This window comes from Pristiophorus japonicus, chromosome 9, assembly GCF_044704955.1.
Source record: "Pristiophorus japonicus isolate sPriJap1 chromosome 9, sPriJap1.hap1, whole genome shotgun sequence".
NCBI classification, from domain to species: domain Eukaryota; kingdom Metazoa; phylum Chordata; class Chondrichthyes; family Pristiophoridae; genus Pristiophorus; species Pristiophorus japonicus.
In genome coordinates, this window is record NC_091985.1 from 54,798,339 (window position 1) to 54,824,398 (window position 26,060).

The window sequence follows — 26,060 nt, forward strand, 5'->3', positions numbered from 1 at the left end:
ACCAGCTCATAACTGCTCCGCCACCGTTTTAACGCAGGCCTTCCACTAGGTGGCCCAAGCGGCTGCCTAAATCAGACAAAAGCCTCATTAATCTATGCAAATCAGAGTTCTATCACGTGGATCGGAACGCAATGCAATCTAGAGTGCCTTCTGGGTAGAGCAAGTGCCATGTACGCTCCCCTTAGTAAACCTGGTGGTCAAGAGAAGGATGCCCCAATAATATAGGCCTTAAAATTATTTTTGTGGGGCCAGAAGGAGCAGGACCTACCTTTCTGCCAGCCAGGCCAACCTCTGGGCCATCCAAGACTGTTCCAGTCCAGAGCCAGCAAGCTGCAGCAGGACACTAATTCAGGGTGTGCATCTCACCAACAACATTTTTATGAGGGTGAAAATGAACTGGTCCACCCAAAAATTGAAATCTAACTGTAAATCGCTAATGGAAAGGTCAAAATCAAGACATTTTAAATCATGCATTGAAAAACAACTGAAGCAGCAATGTTTAGTGACTTTCATCCAATGTGTCCTTTATCTGTCCAGTAGTTGCTATAAAAGTGTTTCTGGAGAAGATTGAGCGATATGATAAGAAGGTAAATGTGTGAGACAAGGATTTATTGGGCTGAATAGCCTGTTTATGTTCCACATTTGAAGGGACAACAACAATTAATTGCACAAATCCACATTAGTATAAAAAGAATTTGTAGCACTGGCATTAAGGAAAATCTGCAATTTTCTATTCCATTTTTCTCTTAATATATATTGCCGACATATTTTGATCTTCACAACCTGCTCTTAGTTGTCTTCTTTCACTTTTCTATGTTTATACTAATTTCCTTCATTTTCTTTTCACTTATTCTTGACTTTCATTACTTTGTCTTCCATCATATGTTCTACTCTCTTGCTCTCTTATTGATGTGTTTTTCTTATTGTTGATTTGAAGGAGTGACGGCCTTTGTAAGTCCTAGGTCATTGGCTCATTTGTTTGATGATATCAACTGCGGAGCCAGGTAGTTGGCTAAAGCTTCCCTGGACTCACCTATCAGCAGTATTAAGAAGCTCTCTTGGTTTATCACTAAATCAAATGCACAACTTTGTTTTCTCATCAAATGCAGTGTTTAAAACAGGTACATTCCCGAAAGTGTTGCCTCACACTGGACAATGGTTCCATGGATGTTAAACACCTTCTCGTACCTCTCTAACTGCCTATTATTTAATTGTAGACAATACACGCTAGCAGGCTTCTACCTTGGAGGGAATCAAGGCTCATCCTCACCCAATGTCTTTCCTAATGACATCATCATTAGGTCCCTCGAACGAGGATGACTTGCTTCCACATGGGTTCACAGATGTTTCAGTGAAGGACCCAATATTCCAGTCCTGAACTCCAATTGAGGGGGTGGAAGATACCTGTGCGTGGATTTTTTTAACATGTGGTGACCATTGCTCATCAGCCACCACACAGGCGTGCCAGAGCTAGGCCTTTATCCAATGGCGAGGCCTGCTCTGCTGCACAGACCTAGTGCACACACATAGCGCAGTGTGGGCAGGCCCATGCGGCCCCTGAGCCCTCGGCTCTTCTGGGCCCCGTATCCTCATTTGCCACACCTCCGCCACAATTTCTCGCCGCTCCTGCGCCACAAACATTCGCCGCACCTCTGCCACAATCTCTCACCGTTCCTCCGCCACGATCTCTCACCGTTCCTCCGCCACGATCTCTCACCGCTCCTCCGCCACGATCTCTCACCGCTCCTCCGCCACGATCTCTCACCGTTCCTTCGCCACGACCTCTCACCGTTCCTCCGCCACGACCTCTCACCGTTCCTCCGCCACGATCTCTCACCGCTCCTCCGCCACGATCTCTCACCGTTCCTCCGCCACGACCTCTCACCGTTCCTCCGCCACGATCTCTCACCGTTCCTCCGCCACGATCTCTCACCGCTCCTCCGTCACGATCTCTCGCCGCTCCTCCGTCACAAACATTTGCCACACCGCCGCAACGATCTCTCACCGTTCCTCCGCCACGATCTCTCACCGTTCCTCCGCCACGATCTCTCGTCGCTCCTCCGCCACACCTCTGCCACGATGTCTCACCGTTCCTTCGCCACGACCTCTTGCCGTTCTTCCGCCACAAACATTCGGCGCACCTTCGCCACGATCTCTCACCGTTCCTCCGCCACGATCTCTCACCGTTCCTCCACCACGATCTCTCACCGCTCCTCCGCCACGATCTCTCACCGCTCCTCCGCCACGATCTCTCACCGTTCCTCCGCCACGATCTCTCACCGTTCCTCCGCCACGATCTCTCACCGTTCCTCCACCACGATCTCTCACCGCTCCTCCGCCACGATCTCTCACCGCTCCTCCGCCACGATCTCTCACCTTTCCTCTGCCACGATCTCTCACCGTTCCTCCGCCACGATCTCTCACCGTTCCTCCGCCACGATCTCTCACCGTTCCTCCGCCACGATCTCTCACCGTCCCTCCGCCACGATCTCTCACCGTTCCTACGCCACGAATGCATTCGCCGCACCTCCACCACGATCTCTCACCGCTCATCCACCCTGACCTTCCCAGCCCCGCCGATGTTCCTGCCCACGCTCCAAACGGCGACCTGGGTTTTGATGACGTCACCCAGTCACCCACCACGAAGCCGTCGCATACTTGGAGCAGCTTGCACTGGAAGTTGTAGTGGCATACTCCAGCTCTTTTATCCTCCCGACCTGCAGTGCTGTCCTCTCGCAGGTCAGGTTGGCCCACATTACTTTCCTAATGTAGACATGCACTCACATATGTTCCTGCCAGAGTTATTGGATAATGATCAGGCGCAGGAGTCCTTGCTAATTTTTAACCCCCCATAGCTCAGAGGTGCAAAGGTCAGTCGTAGTGCCCCGACTACAGCCCACACTGCGATCAGATAATGCAATACACACTGAACATTGATCCTGGGACCTTCCTGGCCTGTATGGCTCAGCAGTACACCAAACAACAACAACAACTTGTATTTATATAGCGCCTTTAGCGTAGTGAAACGTCCCAAGGCGCTTCACAGGAGTATTATGAGATTTTTTAAAAAATTTGACACTGAGCCGCATAAGTAGAAATTAGAGCTTGGCCGAAGAGGTAGGTTTTAAGAAGCATCTTGAAGGAGGAAAGAGAGGTAGAGAGGTAGAGAGGCGGAGAGGTTTAGGCAGGGAGTTCCAGAGCTTGGGGCCTAGGCAACAAAAGGCATAGCCACCAATGGTTGGGCGATTATTAACAATATATTTAATCACTAAAATATATATTTTTTAAACTTCACCTTGAAGCATTACATTTTCACCAAATTGGATCCTTTACTTCCTATTGTCAGACTTTGGAGCTCTTTAACAACTGCTTCTGGAAACTATCTGTGCCTCACAGCACAAGTACTAAATTATGGTGCAGCTACAGGCCAGGCATTTCTGCTCTGAAAAGAAGGTAAATCAGATGATAAATAATCCACACCCTAATATGCACCTCCTATTGACCACTTACAGAGCACCAAGTTGACTATTCTACCTCAAAGGTGGGGAACAATAGGTACATGAACATCAACAGACAGTGAGAGATGTGTTTTAATTAAAAAGGAGTGGGGAAAAGGAAGAGAAGCTACCGTGACAACTCAGTAACAACACTATCAGGTTTTCATCAAACTAGACAAATAAGAATCATGTTGGCAGAAAAGATCAAATGGAGGGGATGAATGTACCTCTGTCTCATTTTTTTTTTGTAAATGTTAACTGGTTACCTCGATACCTCAGAAATACTTCATCAGGATATCTGCCAAAATCCAGGAGGGTCACATTAGAGTTGGCTCCTTCCTTTTTGTGTCTGTAACCATTTAACAATTATACATTGCTGAAATGAAACATGTAAATTACATTTCAGCAGATGACAAAGTTACTCCCAGGACCCATTTTATGCCATACATGTATCACTGCTTGTGTCATTCTGGTTCCATTTGGTTATAGTTATTCGCTTGTGGCATGTCTATGACTTTTAGCCTGTTTTTTTCCCTCTTCATCAAGACAATAAAAGTGCTTTTTAGGAAGACATGACCCTCTCCCCTTTTCTTATGCGAGATAACATTGTGTCATTCTGGTTATTTTGCAAAAGTTCAGTTGAAGTATCACACTGACAATTTTGTTTGCTTTTACGCGTAATTCTAAGAGCCAAATGAAAGCAAGGTTTGAGTGGATGCTGCACTTTTCACTTCAATGACACGTGATTATAATGGTGGTGGTTTCTAATTGTCCGACTGAGACTGCTTTCGAAGCAATTTCTAAGGTCTTTGTCAATGCTTTTTTTCATGAGAGAGTTTTCTTGGGAGCATTACTGGCTTTTAGTGTGTCATTAGTAATCCTACAGTTAACAAAGTATGAGTTAATATTACGCATCGTAGTTGCCACAGTAACTGCAGTGCGTCGAGTCCTTGTAGCTTTTGTTGTCTAGATTCTGTCGGTTGTAAAGGTAGAGAACAGGAAGAGTCACTGGAATTAAGTAGCCGACTGGGGAGCTTTATCTTTGTATGTTAGCTGGGGAATTGAATTGGAAGGTTTGGTTTCCTAACATTGTGCAGCTTGACATTTGATCTTGGATTACAACATTCAATGTTGTCTATACTATCTCCTAATAGCTTGGACAAAAAAAATAATTACCTTACTTCTGGATTATTAAAACAAACCACCATGCAGAACTGCCACGGTTATGGTGTTCTAAGAGGTGTAGGTATATTTACTTGGATTTTTAATCGCCCATACACAAAAATGAATAATTAGCAATTGAAGGCCAGATGGTCAGTCGCTGGGTGTATTCTCTATTAGTGGCAGTAACCAGCAAACTAACATACTCAGATGACTGATAGGATGCGTTGGCAAAGTTTAGGATGTATTTCATCCAAACAGTAAATGATAAAATCAAACGTTAATTTCTATTAATTCCAATATAATATTTCCAAGTTTGATGTAATATTTCCAAGTTTGCTGACGACACAAAACTTAGTTGCATTGTGAGTTGTGAGGAGGATGGAAAGATGCTGCATGACGATTTAGATAGGTTGAGTGAGTGGGCAAACACATAGCAGGTGCAGTATAATATGGATAAAGGTGAAGTTATCCACTTTGATAGGAAAAACATAAAGACGAAGTATTATTTAAATGTTGATAGCTTGGGAAATGTGAATGTACAAAGGGACCTGGGTGTCCTTGTACACCAGTCAATGAAAGCAGGTGCAGCAAGCAATTAGGAAGGCAAATGTTATGTTGATCTTCATTGCAAGAGGATTTGAGTACAGGAGCAAGGGTGTCTTACTACAGTTATACAGGGCCTTGGTGAGACCACAGCTGGAGTATTGTGTGCAATTTTGGTCTCCTTGCCTAAGAAAGAATATACTTGCCATAGAGAGAGTGCAACGAAGGTTCACCAGACTGATTCTTGGGATGGCAGTACTGTCGTATGAGGAGAGATTGGGTCGACTAGCCCTGTAGTCACTAGAGTTTAGAAGAATGAGAGGGGATTTCATTGAAACGGGTAAAATTTTGACGAGGCTGGATAGACTGGATGCAGGGAGGATGTTTCCCCTGGCTGGGAAGTCTAGAACAAGGAGTCACAGTCTCAGGATACGGGGTAGGAAATTTAGGACTGAGATGTGGAGAAATGTCTTCACTCAGAGGTTGGTGAACCTGTAAAACTCTGTCACAGAAGACTGTGGAGGCCAAGTCACTGAATATATTTAAGAATGAGATAGATTTCTCGACACAAAAGGCATCAAGAGGTATGGGAACAAAGCGGGAATATGGTATTGAGCTAGAAGATCAGGCATGGTCATATTGAATGGCGGTGCAGGCTCGAAGGGCCGAATGGCCCACTACTGCTCCTATTTTCTATGTTTCTAGGGGCTAGAACCTCTTTTTTTGCCTGCTTAACGCCCACGTATAACACCCAGATATCGCCTATTTTGGCACAAAATGGAAACTTGACAGGCTTTTTTAGGAAACTTATGGCCGAGCGTTATTTTCCACATGTGATTAACGCCGAGAAAAAATATTACCGCCCGCCCACTTTTTTGGGGCAGAATCAGCAGAATGGGCAATTTCAGCACCCATATTATCGCCCAGCGTTACTTTCCTCACGGAATTAATGCCAAGATTTAATAATAACGCCCGGCGACTGCTTTTTGTCGTAAAGAGCATATTTATCCAAACTAGCGGCCATGGAGATCGCCCACCGTCAATTTCACCACCTTGCACACATATCACCCAGAATATCGCTCGCTCAAAAAAACGCCCACAAAAAGTGGAACTAACCGGGACGGTTGCCAGCGGTGTACCTGGCATTTGTTAAATCCCACTCTTATGTGAGGAGTTGATATCGGAAAGATTTGCCTGAAATAGCGCTGATGTGAGTGACAACGCTGACCCACTGCTGTGTGTGCAGCTCAGACATCAATGGTGCCCATCACCTTGGTGCCAGTTAAAGTTTACGTTGATTGAAGTAAAGATGTATTCAACCCTTTCATGGTAAGGACTCACCAGTGTGTAACGGTCCAACTATCTGAGACAATGCGCAACAATGTTGTCATGTTTGTAACCTTCACATAAATGTAACCTTTATGTAACAAAACTGTACACTGTATACACCTGAGTAATGCACACCTTGACCACAGGGGGTGAACTTGTTGGAGACACTCCTCACCTAGTCATCCAGGTATATAAAGGATGGTCCCACGCAGGGTCAGCACTTCTTGGTCCTGGGAATAAAGGTTCAGGTCACGTAGTGACCTTGTCTGCAGTACATGCCTCGTGTGATTCTATAGTAAGGTGTAAGGACACTACATTTGGCGACGAGAAACGGGAATCAATGACCCACGAGGATGGCCACCGGTAGCACAGAGGAACAGTACTGTGTTGGTGAGGACTGAGACGATTTCGTTGAGAGGCTCCAGCAGAGCTTTGTCACGAAGGACTGGCTGGGAGAGGAAGCGGCTGGCAAACGGAGGGCGCATCTACTGACCAGCTGTCGATCCAAGACGTATGCGCTAATGAAAGAACTGCTCGCACCCTAGAAGCCGGCGGACAAGTCCTTTGAAGAGCTCAGCACTCTGATCGGTGAGCACCTCAAACCGGCGAGCAGTATAAACATGGCCCGGCACCGGTTCTATACACACCAGTGTCGAGAGGGACAAAGCATATCGGACTTCGTTGCGGACCTTCGGCGTTTGGCCAGCCTCTAAGTTCACAGACGCCTGCAGGGGGGAGATGTTAAGGGATTTCTTCATTGAGGGCATTGGTCATGCCGGGAATTTCAGGAAGCTTATTGAGACTAAGGACTTGACTTTGGAAAGGGCAACACTGATAGCTCAGACCTTCATGGCAGGGGAAGAGGAGACCAAGATAATTTACGCGCGCAGCCCTGGTTCCAACGTGGCGATGGACCAGGGAGTTAACATTGTAAACGAGACACAGAACCCCGCAGGCAGACAAGGGCAATTCGACACTGCCCAGGCAGCAATAGGCTCTAGGGTGGGCCAGCAACAGAGACAATGGCAGGGCGATCGGCAATTTACGCCATCACAAGGGACAATGCATCCCGGGATGGGACCATTGACACTCAGCAACAGAGTGCTCATGAGTAATCAAAGAGACAATCAGAGAGGAATGCCTGGTAACAGTTCCTTTATTCACAACAATCTCAGCTCATGCTAGAGGTGCGGTGGCAGACATGCTGCGAAAACTTGTAGGTTTCAACAATTTATCCGTCGAAACTGTAACTTCAGTGGACATCTGGCCAGAATGTGCAGAAAGCCCGTAGCGATGCTAGTTTACGAGGCAGAGGAACCAGACAAGGGGTCTGCAAGGCAGGGTGATGCTTGGGGCAAAGCTATGGACGCTGATGTCCAGCGGGTTCATGTGGCAGACGTCCACAGCTCGTACACCAAAACGCCACCTATGATGATGAAAGGTCTATTAAATGGCATGGAGCTGGACACAGGAACCAGCCAGTCACTTATGAGTGCCCAACAATTTGAAAAACTATGGCCACTCAAAGCTAACAGGCCCAAACTGGAAAGCATTGACACGCAGCTAAGCACGTAGACCAGAGAGATCATCCCAGTACTAGGCAGTGCAAACTTGGTGGTCACACACAATGGATGGGAGAACCGGCTGCCATTGTGGATTGTCCTGGGAAATGGTCCTGCGCTTTTGGGGAGCCGAGATGAACTGGAAATGGGGGGATGTGCACGCCATTTCATCTGTGGAGCGAAGTTCATGCTCACAGGTCCTACAGAAATTTGAGTCACTATTTCAACCTGGTGTCGGGACTTTCAAAGGTACCAAAGTAGTGATACGCATCACCCCGGACGCCAGACCAGTGCACCACAAAGCCAGAGCTGTGCCGTATGTGATGCGTGAGAGAATTGAGAGTGAGTTGGACAGACTGCGAAGAGAGAGCATAATTTTGCCTGTTGAATTCAGTGACTGGGCATTCCAGCCCCATCATTCCTGTCCTTAAAGCGGATGGCTCGGTCAGGATTTGTGGCGACTACAAGGCCACCATCAACTGAGTGTAACTACAGGACCAATACCGACCAATACCCGCTTCCGAGAGCGGAGGATCTTTTTGCTACGCTGGCAGGTGGCAAGCTGTTCAAATTGGACCTCACTTCAGCCTACATGACTCAGGAACTGGCTGAAGAATCCAAGCTTCTGACCACCATCACTACGCACAAGGGGCTATTCGTTTACAACATGTGTCCATTTGGCATTCGTTCAGCGGCTGCTATCTTCCAGAGGAACAGAAAGATTGCTTAAATCCATCCCTGGAACAATCGTATTCCAAGATGACATCCTTATCACGGGTCGAGACACCGAGGAACATCTCCACAACCTGGAAGAGGTGCTACGCCGACTGGACCGGGTAGGTTTGCGACTAAAAAAGTCCAAGTGCGTGTTTTTGGCCCCAGAGGTCGAGTTTTTGGGCAGGATGGTTGCCGCAGACGGGATCCGGCCTACCAAATCCAAAACGGAGGCGATCGGTCGTGCGCCCAGCAACACATCGGAGTTGCGGTCATTTCTGGGACTATTGAACTACTTTGGGAACTTTCTGCCGAACTTAAGCAGATTGTTGGAGCTGCTACACGTGCTCCTGCGTAAGGGTTGCGATTGGTTTTGGGGGGACTGTCAAGAACGGGCTTTCAATCGGGTGCGGAATCTGCTTTGTTCTAACAAGCTGTTGACCTTGTACAACCCCTGTAAGAGACTGGTTTTAATGTGTGATGCATCATCCTATGGGGTTGGGTGCGTGTTGCAGCAGAGTAATGATGAGGGCCAACTCCAACCTGTGGCTTATGCCTCCAGGTCGCTCTCCCAGGCAGAACGGGGATATGGGATGGTTGAAAAGGAAGCACTCGCATTTGTCTACGGGGTGAAAAAGATGCACCAATACCTTTTCAGCAGAAGGTTCGAGTTAGAAACGGACCACAAGCCGTTAACATCCCTGTTGTCCGACAGCAAGGCTGTCAATGCCAATGTGTCAGCTCGCATACAGCGGTGGGCCCTCACGCTGGCTGCGTATGACTACACCATACAGCACTGGCCAGGCACCGAAAATTGCGCTAACGCGCTCAGCAGGCTCCCACTGGCGATCACTGAGGAACAAAGCGCGGAGATGGTCATGGCCTTTGAGGCTTTCGACACTGCAGGCTCCCCCATCACAGCTCGCCAGATCAAAATCTGGACCAACAGAGATCCCCTCCTATCCCTGATAAAGAAATGTGTTCTGACTGGAGATTGGGTGCCCGCACACGGAGCGTGCCCCGAGGAGGTCACGCTGTTTCACAGACGGATGGACGAGCTCTCCATCCAAGCTGACTGCCTGCTATGGAGCAGCCGGGTAGCCATGCCCCAGAAAGGAAGGGAAGCATTCATCAGGGAACTCCACAGTGAGCACCCAGGCATCATGCTAATGAAGGCCATTGCCCGGTCACATGTATGGTGGCCGGGAATTGACTCAGACCTGGAATACTGGGTTCGCAGGTGCACAGCGTGTTCTCAGCTGGGAAATGCCCCCAGGGAGGCCCCACTCAGCCCGTGGGCCAGGGTCACGTATTCACGTAGACTACGCGGGCCCGTTTATGGGAAAAATGTTCCTGATTGTTGTCGATGCATACTCGAAATGGATCGAGTGCATCATATTGAATTCGTGCACGACATCCACCACTGTGGAAAATCTGCGTATGGTCTTTGTGACCCACGGCTTGCCGGACATCCTGGTTAGCGATAATGACCCGTGTTTCACTAGCTATGAATTCCAGGAGTTTATGTCGAGTAATGGTATCAAACACGTCAGGACAGCACCATTCAAACCAGCTTCCAATAGTCAGGCGGAACGTGCGGTTCAAATCATAAAACAGGGCATGCTCCGGATTCAAGGACCCTCCCTTCAGTACCGCCTCTCGCGCCTCCTGCTGGCCTATAGGTCCCGCCCGCATTCGCTCACGGGAGTCCTGGCAGCGGAACTACTCATGAAACGCACGCTTAAAACGCGGCTGTCCCTCATTCACCCAGACCTGTCAGACATTGTTGAGCGCAAGCACCAGTCCCAAATCGAGTGCCATGATTGCAACTCAGTGGGGAGATGCATAGAAATTGATGACCCTTATTTGTTCTCAATCATGCTTTGGGACCCAAGTGGCTTGAGGGTACTGTAATTAGCAAAGAGGGGAATAGGGTCATAGTGGTCAGACTTAACAATGGGCAGATATGCCGCAAACATCTGGACCAGTAAAGAAAAGGTTCAGCATGGACACTGAGGAACCTGAGGAAGATCATGAGATGTCACCCACACCACTGCCAGTGAACGAGCAACAAGAACATTCACCAGCATGCACAGTCCTTGCGGCCAGCCCGGACAGGCCGGAATCACCTCAGGCGACAGAGACGCATGCCAAGGCCCAACCACCAGAGCCCCAACTGCGGCGCTCCACGAGAGAGCGTCGACCGCCTGAAAGATTCAATCTTTGTCCAAAGACGTTGAGGGGAGGTAATGTCATGTTTGTAACCTTCACATAACTGTAACCTTTATGTAACAACACTGTACACTGTATACACCTGAGTAATGCACATCTTGACCACAGGGGGTGAACTTGTGGGAGACACTCCTCACCTGGTCATCCAGATATATAAAGGGAAGTCCCACGCAGGGTTAGCACTTCTTGGTCCTGGGAATAAAGGTTCAGGTCATGGAGTGACCTTGTCTGCAGTACATGCCTCGTGTGATTCTATAGTAAGGTGTAAGGACAGTGGAAAGGTTATGTTCAATAACAAAAGTTTAATACCAACATTGGACTGAAATCATAAGTGCCGCAGCCAATAACATCCAACCCCTACCCACACCCCACTTTTTCCACCATTGACATAAACCACATGGTCAACATGTTCAGCAACACAGAATACAAAGGCAAAGCAGGAGCATGGTCCCCATCCCCCATACATTGCAACAAATTGCATACACCCAGATGGAGATATAACACAGCCATCACCTGCGGACATGCACCTCACTTTCCTTCCCCCCTCTCCTTCTGCCCACCTCTATCCCTTCCCCGTCTCGCTGCAAGGCACCTGGCCAAGGCGCTCCTCAGGCGGTGCCTCATTGGGGAGGGATGAAGGCAGATGCGGTGGGTGCATGGGGGTACGGGAGCGGGGGGTGCCGAGGGGGCAACATTCTCTGATGCAGAAGCAGGATCTTGGTCCTTGCTCTCATCTGTTATTCGCAGTGCTGATGCGGAACCTAGGGCTGGAGTGCCGTGCTCGGGGACCACTGGGAGCCCCCTGCCACCAGTGTTCCTGGCTACCAGCTCCAGGGCCTCCTCCATCCCTTCCATGTTATATCTTATTTGTTGGACAAAAACTCGGTGCCAACTATGTTCTTGATAGGCTTAGTCGGCTTTTTTCTACTGGTGAATCTCCGTTGTGCCTCCCACAATAGCCAGACAAGCACACAATACAGCCACACACTTTTTCAGTGCCTCTGAGCTCCCTCTCTCTCTGTCTCCTCTTCTGCGCATGTCATGATGACCTTGACCTCCTGAATCGTAGGAATCGAGCGTTGCCATGCCGTTGCTAAGGTCGGCCACGCTTTATCGCAGAAGGTCAAAAGAATTTTACGCTACCGCCCATTTGATATCGCTCACGGTAACGCACAAAAGTTGAGGTTCTAGCCCTTAGTTTCTAAGTCATCTGTGCCAATGTTGGCATTTGCTAGGGACCAGACCATGGGCAATATTGACAGGTGTGAGAGCAGGTTCCGTGATGATCATTTGGCCGAAGAGAATGGAGCAGATAGATATCGAAGAGGGAAAAATATATATAAACATTTAAAATAATTGTTATTTTTAAATTTTTATGGAGTGTGTTAGCCAGTTATCCCCTTTATATTTTTGTATTTTTATTCCTTTTACTTCTTCTACTTGGCTTGATGTCTACAGCCAAGAGCTTAGGTGCACTAACTGAACCCAGGCTGTGATTTACAATCTATATTAATAACTTGGAAGAAGGGACTGAGTGTAACGTAGCCAAGTTTGCTGACGATACAAAGATGGGAGGAAAAGCAATGTGTGAGGAGGAAACACAAAATCTGCAAAAGGACATAGACAGGCTAAGTGAGTGGACAAAAATTTGGCAGATGGAGTATAATGTTGGAAAGTGTGAGGTCATGCACTTTGGCAGAAAAAAATCAAAGAGCAAGTTATTATTTAAATGGAGAAAGATTGCAAAGTGCCGCAGTGCAGCGGGACCTGGGGGTACTTGTGAATGAAACACAAAAGGATAGTATGCAGGTACAGCAAGTGATTAGGAAAGCCAATGGTATCTTGGCCTTTATTGCAAAGGGGATGGAATCTAAAAGCAGGGAAGTTTTACTACAGCTATATAAGGTATTGGTGAGGCCATTCTTGGAATGCTGCGTGCAGTTTTGGTTTCCATATTTACGGAAGGATATACTTGCTTTGGAGGCAGTTCAGAGAAGGTTCACTAGGTTGATTACGTGGATGAGGGGGTTGACTTATGAGGAAAGATTGAGTAGATTGGGCCTCTACTCATTGGAATTCAGAAGAATGAGAGGTGATCTTATCGAAACGTATAAGATTATGAGGGGGCTTGACAAGGTGGATGCAGAGAGGATGTTTCCACTGATGAGGGAGACTAGAACTAGAGGGCATGAATTTAGAATAAGGGGTCGCCCATTTAAAACAGAGATGAGGAGAAATGTCTTCTCAGAGGGTTGTGAATCTGTGGAATTCGCTGCCTCAAAGAGTTGTGGAAGCTGGGACATTGAATACATTTAAGACAGAAATAGACAGTTTCTTAAACGATAAGGGGATAAGGAGTTATGGGGAGTGGGCAGAGAAGTGGAGCTAATTGCCTGATCGGATCAGCCATGATCTTATTGAATGGCGGAGCAGGCTCGAGGGGCCAAATGGCCTACTCCTGTTCCTATTTCTTATGTTCTTATGTGACCAGTGCCCCCTGTAGTTGACTACCTGGAGAGCTCCACCTGCTTCCCATTCCAGGTGTAACTCCTTTCCAAATTCCCCCCTCCCCCACCATCTGGGAGATACTGCAGCCTCTGCTCAGCATTTAACTCAAGCTCAGTCAGGAACTCAACAGAGTGGGATTCAAACCTGCAGCCCTAAAATAATTTCAAGCCACAAATTATATAATACAACATGTATTTAAAGTTACGAAAGTAGAATCAGGAAAGTAAATCTAGCATTAAAAAATACTAAACATTGGTTTTGAATGGTTTAGGCGTATTTATCATTTCAAAGAAAAATAACATGACTCAGATTTAACTAGAAACTGAATAACTGACTACCTGTTGAAATGTAAGTGCAATGAAACAGTCATCTCATCTTCATAGACAGCCTTCCAACATAACTAATTCCATCTAGGGAATATATTGGGGAGAAGAAGTTGTCACTTTATACAGGTGGTCTTTTGAAACAGGTTCTACTGTAGGGGGCTGTTGGGTACAAAGCTTCCCTAGCACCATTAGGACCTGGGATTGAACCCAGCCCCGTTTTGAGCAAATTAAATTCTCCCCTCCCTACCTGTTGTAAAGGGCCTATATGAAATTAATTTGAGACTGTCTCAACCAAGCTCCTAGTGGGTTCAAGTCCCTACCGTAAAGCAGTTTATTGTTCAAAAATAGGCTTGACCATATCAATAGTTGGTATTGGGTTTGGAAAATTTACATTTGTGCAGCAAATGATGAGCTTCTGGAGCTAAGACATAATGCTGGGTCAGGATTGAAGGAGCTTTGTACCTGGGCTATGCTGTACTTGACCTGCTTGATGTATGAACTTTCCCTGGAAAATGCAATAAAACTAACAACCATTTGGAAAGATGAATTATTGCTTAATTTAGGGAGAGTAGTGATGTTTGAGTTAAATGTAGTGACATTCCAAAATGTTTAGTAAAAAGCTTTTATTCGCTAAGTAAATGGCTTAAACCATGCATTAGGTTAAATTTTACATTCTAATTGTGGTTATTGTGGAATAAATCCATTCACTTAAGTGATAAAAGCAAAAAACAAAATGCCGTAATTCATTGTATATGCTACAATGTATTTGCAGAAATACTCCAACTATAATTAATTTCCATTTATATGAATGATTTGGTCATAGCCAAATAGGAAAAATGCAAGATAGACAGGTTAGCAGAATGAGCTGTAGATGCAATTCAATGCAGAGGATGTGAAGTAGTACATTTTGGGAAGAAGAACAGTGAAAAGAAATATACCCGAAATGGTAAAATTCTTATCAGGCTAACAAACAGAGAAAGCTAGTGATGTAAGTGTATAGCTCTTTAAAGGTAAGAGTGCAGATTTTTAAAAAGGCCCTAAAAAATGGCGCATGGTATACTGAGGTCTGATTTTAACACTGTACGACTTTTAGGCAAGTGGGCAGCAGTGTGAATTAGATAATCACTCGTTGCTCCAGATTGAGGCCTTGGGTATTTTAACTCCCAGGCCTCCATTAAAACTTGCCAGCCAACTTCCCACCCATTCCAGGTAGGCAATTGGTGAGAAGTGACGGAAAATCGAGCAGCATTAAGGCCATCTGCCGATAGCGGGTAAGTGCCATGATCGGCTATATAAAACTTACCCATTTGGGCTTCTTCTGGCCCCAGATCCTCTTCCCTATAGTCTTCACCTTGCGGGAAAGTTACTGCAGCTTTCCGCTCAAGCTGCCAAGTTAAATTTGCAGTCGGGCCCTGACATACATATGTATAAAAGGCCACCGCCGACTTTGGCTGGGTATCCTCACCGCCTGCAGCTAAAATCAGCAACTGACGGCTCCAGGATGGGTAAGTAACCTGGGCGATTGTAACTGCCTGCCTGCCTGGTTTTCGGCAGGCAGACAAGTAGTGTTAGAATTGCCCCTCTAGTTTTTATACACAAGATGTTGAATGAAAAGCAACAAAATTCTGTTGTATTTGTGCAAGACATTGGCTAGGCCATAGCTGAATACTGCTTACAGCTCTGGGCATTTCTTTATAGTAAAATTATTGGAGCTAGGTACACTAAACGTGCATTCAAATAATTCCAGGAATGAGAAGCCATTTCTTCATTTTCAAGTATATATCTCAATGTAAGATACCACAAACGTTCTTTCAGCCTCTCCGCAAAGCGAATCAAGTGACATTCTTGCAGAACTGTCTAAATTTTACAATCTACATTATTCATTCTTAACCAGTCACAGTCCATTGAATGACATTACCGTGGCATCAGCACTTCAGGAACCAGCATGTTCCACACAGTATTTGATCATTTTTATCTAAACTTAGCCTTTAACCTTTGATCCCAATCTAACTAAATATTTATCCAACTCTTTTTGAGCAGTTACTTGGCATGACATTAAATACGATTTTTGAAGTCTATCCCACATTTTCATTACTGTTTGGGAAACAAAGATCTTTTCCAATCCCCACTCCAACCCCCACCTCCCACCACTCTTCTGAAATCACTAGCTGACGCTGGAATACAATTTCAGGGATGCCATCAGTGCTGCAGTACCTTGTCTGAATGTCCATTCTTCGTTTGTGTGAGTATTGGCCCGCAGTATCGGGCATAACAAATAAGCCTGCTCCTGTCCTCACCCAACATCCATGCCTGCACACTTTTCAGAAGGATCACTGAATAGAGATCAGCTGGAGGAACCTTGCCATTTCGTCCCCACTCTCTAGTCCAGTGAGACCAACTGTTCTGCCCCTATTGTTGCCCCTATTATTGAGATCAGCTAACCCCACACAAGTCAAGAGTCAAATCAACACCTTCCTGGTCTGTATGGCTCAATACCTCAACGAACAGTAGGGTAGATTTTCTTCCCTGCCAAGGTAGCAGTCTGGTAGGTCAGATTGCCTGGGTTTTATAAAAGTGACTTGATTTTCATTGCATTTACTTCAATGGAATTAAAATCAGGCAGACTCTATGAAGGCTGAACTATCTGCCTCGTCAGATTTCTGCCCAGACAATGAAGATACATATCTTCTGCAATTCCTTTACCTACTAAGCTACCCAAGAGCTCAAAAAATGTCTTTTATGCCTGGAATTTCCTTGTCTGTTCTCCCGATCAGTGGAAACCTTTCAGGAATGAAATTAGGAAACACTTCCACACACAAAGGATGGTAGCTGTTTGGAATTCTCTTGCACAGATAGCAATTGATGCTAGATCAATTGTTAATTTTAAATCTAAGTTTGATCGTTTTTTGTTAACCAAAGGTATTAAGGGATATGGGGCAATGGCAGGTATATAAGAACAGAAGAACAGAAGAAATAGGAACAGGAGTAGGCCAACGGCCCCTCGAGCCTGCTCTGCCATTCAATAAGATCATGGCTGATCTGATCATGGACTCAGATCCACTTCCCCGCCCGCTCCCCATAACCCTTTATCCCCTTATCATTTAAGATACTGTCTATTTCTGTCTTAAATTTATTCAATGTCCCAGCTTCCACAACTCTCTGAGGCAGCAAATTCCACAGATTTACAACCCTCTGAGAGAAGACATTTCTTCTCATCTCTGTTTTAAATGGGCGGCCCTTTATTCTAAGATCATGCCCTCTAGTCTCCCTCATCAGTGGAAACATCCTCTCCACATCCACCTTGCCAAGCCTCCTCATAATCTTATACATTTCTATAAGATCACCTCTCATTCTTCTGAATTCCAATGAGTAGAGGCCCAACCTACTCAACCTTTCCTCATAAGTCAACCCCTTCATCCCCAGAAGCAACCTAGTGAACCTTCTCTGAACTGCCTCCAAAGCAAGTATATCCTTCCGTAAATATGGAAACCAAAACTGCACGCAGTATTCCAGGTGTGGCCTTACCAATACCTGTAGTAAGACTTTCCTGCTTTTATACTCCATCCCCTTTGCAATAAAGGCCAAGATACCATTGGCCTTCCTGATCACTTGCTTTACCTGCATACTATCCTTTTGTGTTTCATGCACAAGTACCCCCAGGTCCTGCTGTACTGCGGCACTTTGCAATCTTTCTCCATTTAAATAATAACTTGCTCTTTGATTTTTTTCTGCCAAAGTGCATGACCTCACACTTTCCAACATTATACTCCATCTGCCAAATTTTTGTCCACTCACTTAGCCTGTCTATGTCCTTTTGCAGATTTTGTGTTTCCTCCTCACACATTGATTTTCCTCCCATCTTTGTATCGTCAGCAAACTTGGCTATGTTACACTCAGTCCCTTCATCCACGTAGTTAATATAGATTGTGGAGTTAGGTTGCAGATCAGCCATGATCACATCGAATGACAGAATAGGCTTGCGGGGCTAAATGGCCTCAGTTTTGATGTTCCTAACCGGGTTTCTGCCAATCTTCCACGAAATTTCCACTAGCCGATCAGGAGAACTTCACAGGTAATTCCCGAAGTTAGTTGTTAACTTGTCTTAAGACTTGCTATTTTTAACCTTGTATCCTCTAATTTTGTGTTCACAGTCTAAGTTAAATAATCTGCTTTCCTCTGCAGAGATAATTTCAAGGTTTTTCATAAGTTCACATGATTGGTTCACATGACGAAAGCCCTCTGGCCCATTTGATCTCACCCTCTCAGAATACCAAACCAACTGCTTTCCCATTACAGCATCTAGTCATTTCCTAAATGAGTCAATTGTCTCGATTTCAACTATGCTTCCTGGCAATCCATTCCAACTGTCGACCACCCTCTATGTAAAGAAATACTTCCTGGCATCTGTCCTTTGAAGTGTTTCTGGTAGCCAAACATTACAAGTGTTAGAAACTCCTGATCTACATTTCAGGAGCCGAAGTGATTGCCAGACTGAGAGCAGTGTTGGATACATCCTGATCAGGATATTGGGGTCTGGTGTCACAAGTCCAGGATAATTACGTCCTATACTGGCAACAGTTCTGACCACTTTATAGTTTACAGAGCTTTAACAAAAATCAGCCACTTTTACAATTCTGAAAAACAGATATCATGATGTAGTCACCCTTACTTTGACGTATTTGAAGACTTAACTAAACCTGCTTCCTGCGGACATACTCTCCCCAACAGTCCTCAGAATAAACTGATGAACAGAGAAGCCACAGCACTTTAATTGCCTCTTAAACATCCGTGAGGTACATATACTATTCTGACTCGAAGAGCCTCCCTTGCTCACCCTTGCTGCCTGCCCCAAGCCCCTCCTATGGTTGGGCCTGTATTTTGCCTTGTTCTTGCTGTTGTCATTGGCATTTTTTAAAACTAAGACTGGTCTGTAAGGGTTGACTTCAGACAGTGCATCCTGTCCTAATGTGTTCCTGCATGTAAGTGGGAGCTACGTCATTTGTCACTGCTCTATTGTTATGCAACCGAAGTTTATTGGGAGATACTTGCGAATGAGAGTATTCTCAATGAAATAACTACATTTTACATTTTTCATTTCAGTTCATGACAAAGAGCCCAAATAAACGCTTGGGTTGCGTTGCATCACAAGGTGGGGAGGAGGCCATTAAACAGCACCCATTTTTCAAGGAAATTGACTGGGTGCTGCTGGAACAGAAGAAAATAAAACCTCCATTTAAACCAAGGATTGTAAGTACCATCATACTGCAGTTCATTTACAGTGAAACCCATGTGTTACACAATACAAATGTTTCTCAGAATTATTGAGCAACTGTTTATAGATTTAACGTGCACAAGTTTATATCACCTGCAGCACGTAGAGATGAAACAGCTAGCATGACAAAAACTTTAGTGAGCATCAACCAATGGACAGATACCATTTCTTGCTGTAATGCCTGTAAGCTTGTAATGTTTGTAACTCCACACTGTGGATGTGGACGTATTGTGTACTGCAAGTGCAGGGTTAATAATAAACAGGACCAGACAGATTTCCGGAGACTTCCGAGAGAGCTGCCTGCCATGTTAGGAAGATGTGTGTGCTGTGCTCTGTGAATATATCACATTTGGCGACGATGATGGGATTTTTCGGATGATTTAAAGCTAAAATTTTGTTGGTGAAGGATTCAGCCAGCCGACAGAGAGACTTTGGAAGTTTCTGGCTTTGAAAAAAGCTACTAAAGTCCAAGGTAAAATACAGCACACTGTGTGAACAGCTAGAGATTAAAATGGCAGGTGTATTGGGATATTTGGGTGAATACAGACACAACCGGGACGTTTTAAAGCATATGTGGATCGGCTAGAAATGTTTTTCACTACAAATAACATAATCGAAGTTCCAAACAATGCAGTCCAGAACCGGGCTGTGTTGGAACGTAAGAGAGCGATCTTCTTATTGGAGGCAGGTCCGGCATTGTACTAAACCCTTGTAAATCTGCTTGTGCCTAACAAGCCACAGGACATAACGTTTAAAGAGATTTTAACAAAGCTGGAGCAGCACCAAAACCCCAAACTGCTAGAAATTGCTGAAAGCTATCGTTTCAGGATTCAGAATCAAAAGACTGATGAAAGTATCAGTGATTACATCGTAGCATTAAAAAAGCTATCGATGCACTGTAATTTTGGAAACTTTCAAAACCTAGCATTATGGGATCTTTTTGATTGTGGGGTGAAAAATGATATTTGTGAATCTTCTTGACCCCAAAAATTAATGCCAAAGCTTCTCTTTCAATTTGCGCATAATTACTCTCACTGGCACTGAGAGTGCGTGAAGCAAAGGCAATTGGTCTCTCCTCCCCACTACTTAATACATGAGCGATTACTGCCCCAACTCCATACGGAGAGGCATCACATGCTAGCTTAATCTCCTTTGATATGTCATAGTGAACTAACATGGTGCTCTCTACCAATTTGCTTTTACACTTCTTGAATGCTGTATCGCATTATTTTGACCACTTCCAATGGACCTGTTTTTTTCAAAAGTTAATTCAGCAGATGTAATACTGTAGCCAAATTTGGTAGGAACTTCCCATAATAGTTCAAAAGACCCAAGAATGAACGAAGTTCAGTGACATTCCTGGGAGTGGGTGCATTTCTGATCGCATCCAATTTTTCCACGGTTGGATGTAAACCATCTTTGTCTACTCTGTACCCTAAGTACTCCACTGAGTTTTTAAATGGCTCACACTTACGATCAGACACTCGTACTCTGTGCTTCTCTAGCCGTTTGAGGATTTCATTCAATATGTTATTATGAATTTGTCTATTTGGTGCTGACATTAGTATGTCATTCAAATAACATACTACCCCTTCAATACCTTGAAAAATCTGGTTCATCACCCTTTGGAATATGGCAGGGGCGGAAGACACTCCAAACGGTAACCTATTAAATTGATATAGGCCTAGATGAGTATTTATAGTCAAACATGACTTGGACTCCTCATCTAGTTCAAGCTGTAAGTAGGCATTCATAAGATCCGGTTTTGAGAAGATCTGACCACCTGTCAGTGTTGTGAACAAATCTTCTAGATTCGGCAATGTATTGGTTTACGGTTACTTTATAATCACCACACAATCTTACCTTACTTGGGTACAACAACAATGGGTGTAGCCCAATTACGTCGATCTATCTTACAAATAATGTTCTCAGTCTCTAGTCTTTTGAGTTCTTGCTCAACTTTCTCCTTGAGTGCATATGGTACAGAACGTGGCTTGTAGTAAGCCGATCTAACGTCCTTCTCTAACCTGACACTCGCCTTGAAGCCTTGGATCGGACTGCCCGTTTCGCAGAACACCTTCGGATACTTCTTGATAACTTCATCCATTGATGAAAATCTCGCTTCCACACAGAAAATCTTACTCCAATCCAGCTTCAGTGAGCTGAACCAATTTCTTCCCAGTAAGGCAGACTTGTCTCCTTTCACTACTATTAGAGGCAAGTTCTGAAATTGATCTTAATATTTCACCAGTACAGTGATACGACCTACCACAGGAATTTTCTCTCCCGAGTAGCCTCGCAGCTCTATCTTGGATTTCTCCAGTTGAAAATCATGCAATTTGTCGCAATATAGTGACTCCGGTACTACACTCACGGATGCACCCGTGTCAATTTCCATTGGTATCTTGAATCCCGCAACATCTATGTGGATTTTGATGCTTTCCGAATCGCTGTCCGTTAAACTCGTGCTCCTGATGACGTGTAATTCTAACATCTCCTCGTCCTGTTGTTGTTCTTCCATGCTATGTAGTCTCTTGGGATTTCTACTCATAGCTTTGAACGCTGGACTCATAGCTTTGTTAGCTGGTTTACCCTTCAGTCGGCATGCCTTCGCAAGATGCCCAGTCTTCCTGCAGAAGAAACACTCTGTCTTCACGTATGGACAACTTTGAGCAATGTGTTGTCCCAGGCACCTATAGTACGACTTCGACGCTGTTAGAATTTCTAGTTTCTGAGACTTTCGGCCATGCCCGTCTTTTACTTTGAACCTGCAGGTGATTTACCTCGGTTGACTGTTGACCGTAATTATTATTTAATTCTCGGGAATATTGTTCGGCCATGCCCATCGACCTCGCTGTTTGACAAGCAATCTCAAAAGTCAAGTCATCCATCGTCAATAACTTCCTTCTGATAGAAGGAATGGGGTCCTTAGCATGTTGGAGGCAGGTGCATTGCTCCTGTAAGGACATATCAGCTGTGTACACACCAGTGCAAGTCTAGTCTGTTGAAATGGCACCGTACTGCTCTGACACAGCAGAGGAAGCCTGGGAAGGGATCAACAGAAATCAACAGAAAGGCTGCATAACACCAATTTCTTCTATTTGCTCAATTTTTAAAATGTTGTACTCAAAATAAATGTCATTGTTTTGATTTTCTGTAAGCTATTTCAGTTTAGGTGCTACATTTTAAGTGCAACTTTTTGCTTTATATCAGTTGTATTCTAGCCTGGTGTGAACTAATATCCCCCTTCAGTGTTTGACAGTAGTGTTAGAAGTAACAAGCAATGGCAGATTCATGCAGGTTAGACCGAAGAGTTTCATCTGTACTGTCATTACTATATACTTTTAGCTTTGTCCTTAAACAAGTTGAGAAAACATTTGAAGTTTCAATACATTTATTTTGGTGATTTACTTTACTGTTTCCCTTCCTTCAGTATCCTCATGCCATACCCATGGGGATTGGAAAGAACACTCCCAGCTTTCTGACAATGCTCCTGTATAACTGACCAGTTAGGGCTATGTGGGACTGGGCCTGAATGACTGGCTCTTTAATTTTCCCTCTCTGATCGGAAATTTGTAGCTTCAGCAGTGGCAGGTTGGAGTAATAAAACACTGTGCCACATCACCACCCCCCTTTAGAAATGACAAGTAATGCAGTTTACGTGCATACACTCTGATTTGCTTTCTATTTTTTTTTGTGAAAACAGTAACCTCTTGCTGTTTGCCTCAATGTCAAAAAATACCCCATTGCTATTCATTTCGCTGGGTTTAGGATCTATAATATTCGTTCTGTTTGATTAAAAAAAATGTGCTTCTAGTGCTCTGACCTTAGTAGCCCTGCATACATAAGAACATAAGAATTAGGAACAGGAGTAGGCCATCTAGCCCCTCGAGCCTGCTCCGCCATTCAACAAGATCATGGCTGATCTGGCCGTGGGCTCAGCTCCACTTACCCGCCCGCATACTTATGTTAGGGTACAACTGGTGTGACCTTTCCCCTCTGAACCTGATTTCAGAAGCACAGTTTAACTATTAAACACTTTTTTTTCCTCGTGGGAAATAAAGAGACCAAAGCTGGATCAGTTAATTGCACTTCTGAGACGAGAGAGAAGGGGCTTGAAATTCGGTATTGCCTGCTTTGAGGCGATGACATCGCTGGGGCGCTACCTTTAGCGCCCAAAGTGTGATATTAAGTTGTATTGCCCCAAGAGGAGAGTGGAGTGCTTAGAGAAGCGTTCCACACTCCCTTTAGAGTGCTAAAGGAGTGGTAGTGCAAGAGGCCTACACAATTTTTTGCCGCGAGGATGCCTGCATCTTAGCGCCTGAAAATGAAAAAAAAATTCTGGTTAAAATTTCAATAAACTTCATCCACACTTCCCCACCACTGCAACAGATAAATAAAAGTTTAAAAACTGAAATTTCAGCGCTCACCTTGCACTCCGGAAGATATCGCCCTGGGTTTGTCGCTGGACCGACTGCTTTCCCCTGAACCGCGGTGTCAGCGTCAGGCACTAGTGCAGGCGAAAGAGTAAATTTTGCAAAAGCGGGACTGCGGGAACGTTGCACCAGGAGATTCCCTTCCCTAAAGGACATTAGTGAGACAGATGGGTTCCGAGTAGGCGGCGCTACTGAGCGCAGCGCAAACTGTCAGCATCACCGCTAAACCTTCACTGGGCGGTCGGTGTTTAGCGGCCCCTTAGCACCCCTCTCTAACACTAATGGTGGCGCGAAACAACCAAATTTGTCCCCCAGGAATTTGGGGGAAACGTGCTCCCAGGGCATGAATGGTGTTCAATGGGACAACCCACTGCAACCTCCAACTGAGACCCTCACTTTGCAGTCTACCTCCTGCCTGCACAACAGGCTATCCCCTGGGCGATCACATGCGAAATCGGGATTTTTGCGTGCTGTGGCAGTGATTTAAAGGACTGCAGCAGTAAAGTGCCGAATTCTTCCTCCCAAATCCTGCACTCACTGATGAATTATGGAAGTGGAAGTAAAAATTAAAACTGTCAAGCCAAACAGTAGGATGAAACCTGCATATACAAGGATAGCACTTGCATAAAAGTTACCGACATTGAAGAGGGACCGATCACGAGAATGCAAATACAGCGAATTGAGACATTTTGTATTGTAATGATACTGAGCATTCAGCATCCTTCAGTTAATTTAAGGCACCTGTTGGCATTTTGCAGTGGAAAGCGGGAACTGTTTCGGTCTGAAATCAGTAAGGTGGTGAGATTTTACTTGAAAGTTGCAGGCCTGTACTTTGCCTTATCAATCAGCTGGAGATTTAGACTAAAGACCCTTCACTAATTGGTGCAGTATTAGGGATTGTATTGAGAATGCTGTAAACGGAGTAGCAGTAGTTATACTGCCTGTTGACACTCTACATCATACCATAGTAGTTATGTTACTGAATAAGTAACCCAGAGGCCTGGACTACTGATCTGGAGATGTGAGTTCAAATTCCACTGGGAATTTAAATTCAGTAAATTAAATAAATCTGGAATAAACAACTAGTATCAGTAATGGTGACCATGAAACTATCGGATTGTTGTAAAAACCCATCTGGCTCACTAATGTCCTTTAGGGAAGGAAATCTCCCATCCACACCTGGTCTGGCCTATATGTGACTCCAGTCCCTCAGCAATGTGATTGAAATGCCCTCTGAAATGACCTAGCAAGCCACTCAGTTGTAACAAAACGCTCTGAAAAGCAACAGGAAAAACAAAACTGAACGGACGACCCGGCATCAACCTAGGCACCAGCTTCAGACATGATAACGGCACACCCAACCCAGTCAACCTTGCAAAGTCCTCCTCACTAACATCTGGGGACGTTTGCCAAAATTGGGAGAGCTGTGAAACTCAAAAGACAGGGCCGAAGTGTTTGAAATCATCTTCAGGTAGGAGTGCCGAGTGAATGATCCATATCGGCCCCCTCCTGAAGTCCCCATCATCACAGAAGCCAGTTTTCAGCCAATTCGATTCACTCCACGTGATATCAAGAAATGGCTCCAGAACTAGCCATGTCTCTAGCCAAGTTGTTCCAATACAGCTACAACACTGGCTTCTACCCGACAATGTGGAAAACTGCCTAGGTATGTCCTGTCCATAAAAAGCAGGACATTTGGGCCCCAAGTTTCCACATAATTTGCTCCTGATTTTTAGGAGCAACTGGTGGAGAACGGAGTATCTTAGAAATCGGAATTCTCCACATTTAAGTTTTCTGCAGTTCTAGTCAGGTAGAACAGTTTCACTTTTGAACAGAATTTTTTTTTCAAAAGGGGGCGTGTCCGGCCACTGACGCCTGATTTGAAAGTTTCCACAGTGAAAACGTACTCCAAACTAACTTAGAATGGAGCAAGTGAAGATTTTTGTAGGCTTGAAAAAACCTTGTCTACACATTAAAAAATCAGGCGCAGGTTACAAATTAGGCGTCCGGAATGAGGTGGGGGGGGGGAGGGGGGGAAGGGAAGTCATTACATTCTACAATAAATCCTTAGTTATACTTATACAAATATTATACAAATAAATCCAATTTGAATAAAAATTTATAAGCAAAAAAAAGATTAAATAAACCATGTTCCTACCTGTGTGAAAGTGCTTCAGGCAGGCCTTTCAGGCAGCGGTTTGCCGTCGGGCCTGACGGACGGCAGGGGGAGAAAGCTGCAAGAAGCCTCGGTGCTGATCATGGAAGGGCAATGTGGTTTTATTAAAAAATGTTAAAAATTGAACAGCTACAAAGAATTTGAATAGTCTCAAACAAGTGCATGTGTCCCGTTTATCACAGTCTACCTTTAATTACAGAATGCACTCCCTCACCCTCACACACAGAAATATCAAGAAAATTAAAATACAAGCCTTTGCAAGGGTTCAATAAACAAATTTTCACTTTTTCTGGCACTTTTT

At 44.9% G+C, this 26,060-nt stretch overlaps 1 protein-coding gene across 2 annotated transcripts in view; it reads left to right on the plus strand.

Annotated features, from left to right (window-relative positions):
- Positions 1-26,060, plus strand: part of LOC139273052 (protein kinase C epsilon type) — an 801,226-nt gene that overhangs the window by 757,893 nt on the left and 17,273 nt on the right. For both annotated transcript variants that reach the window (XM_070889353.1, XM_070889354.1), the window contains one exon: positions 18,976-19,122. In XM_070889353.1, coding sequence (XP_070745454.1) covers positions 18,976-19,122 — 147 coding nt within the window. The remainder of the gene's footprint in view (positions 1-18,975; positions 19,123-26,060) is intronic.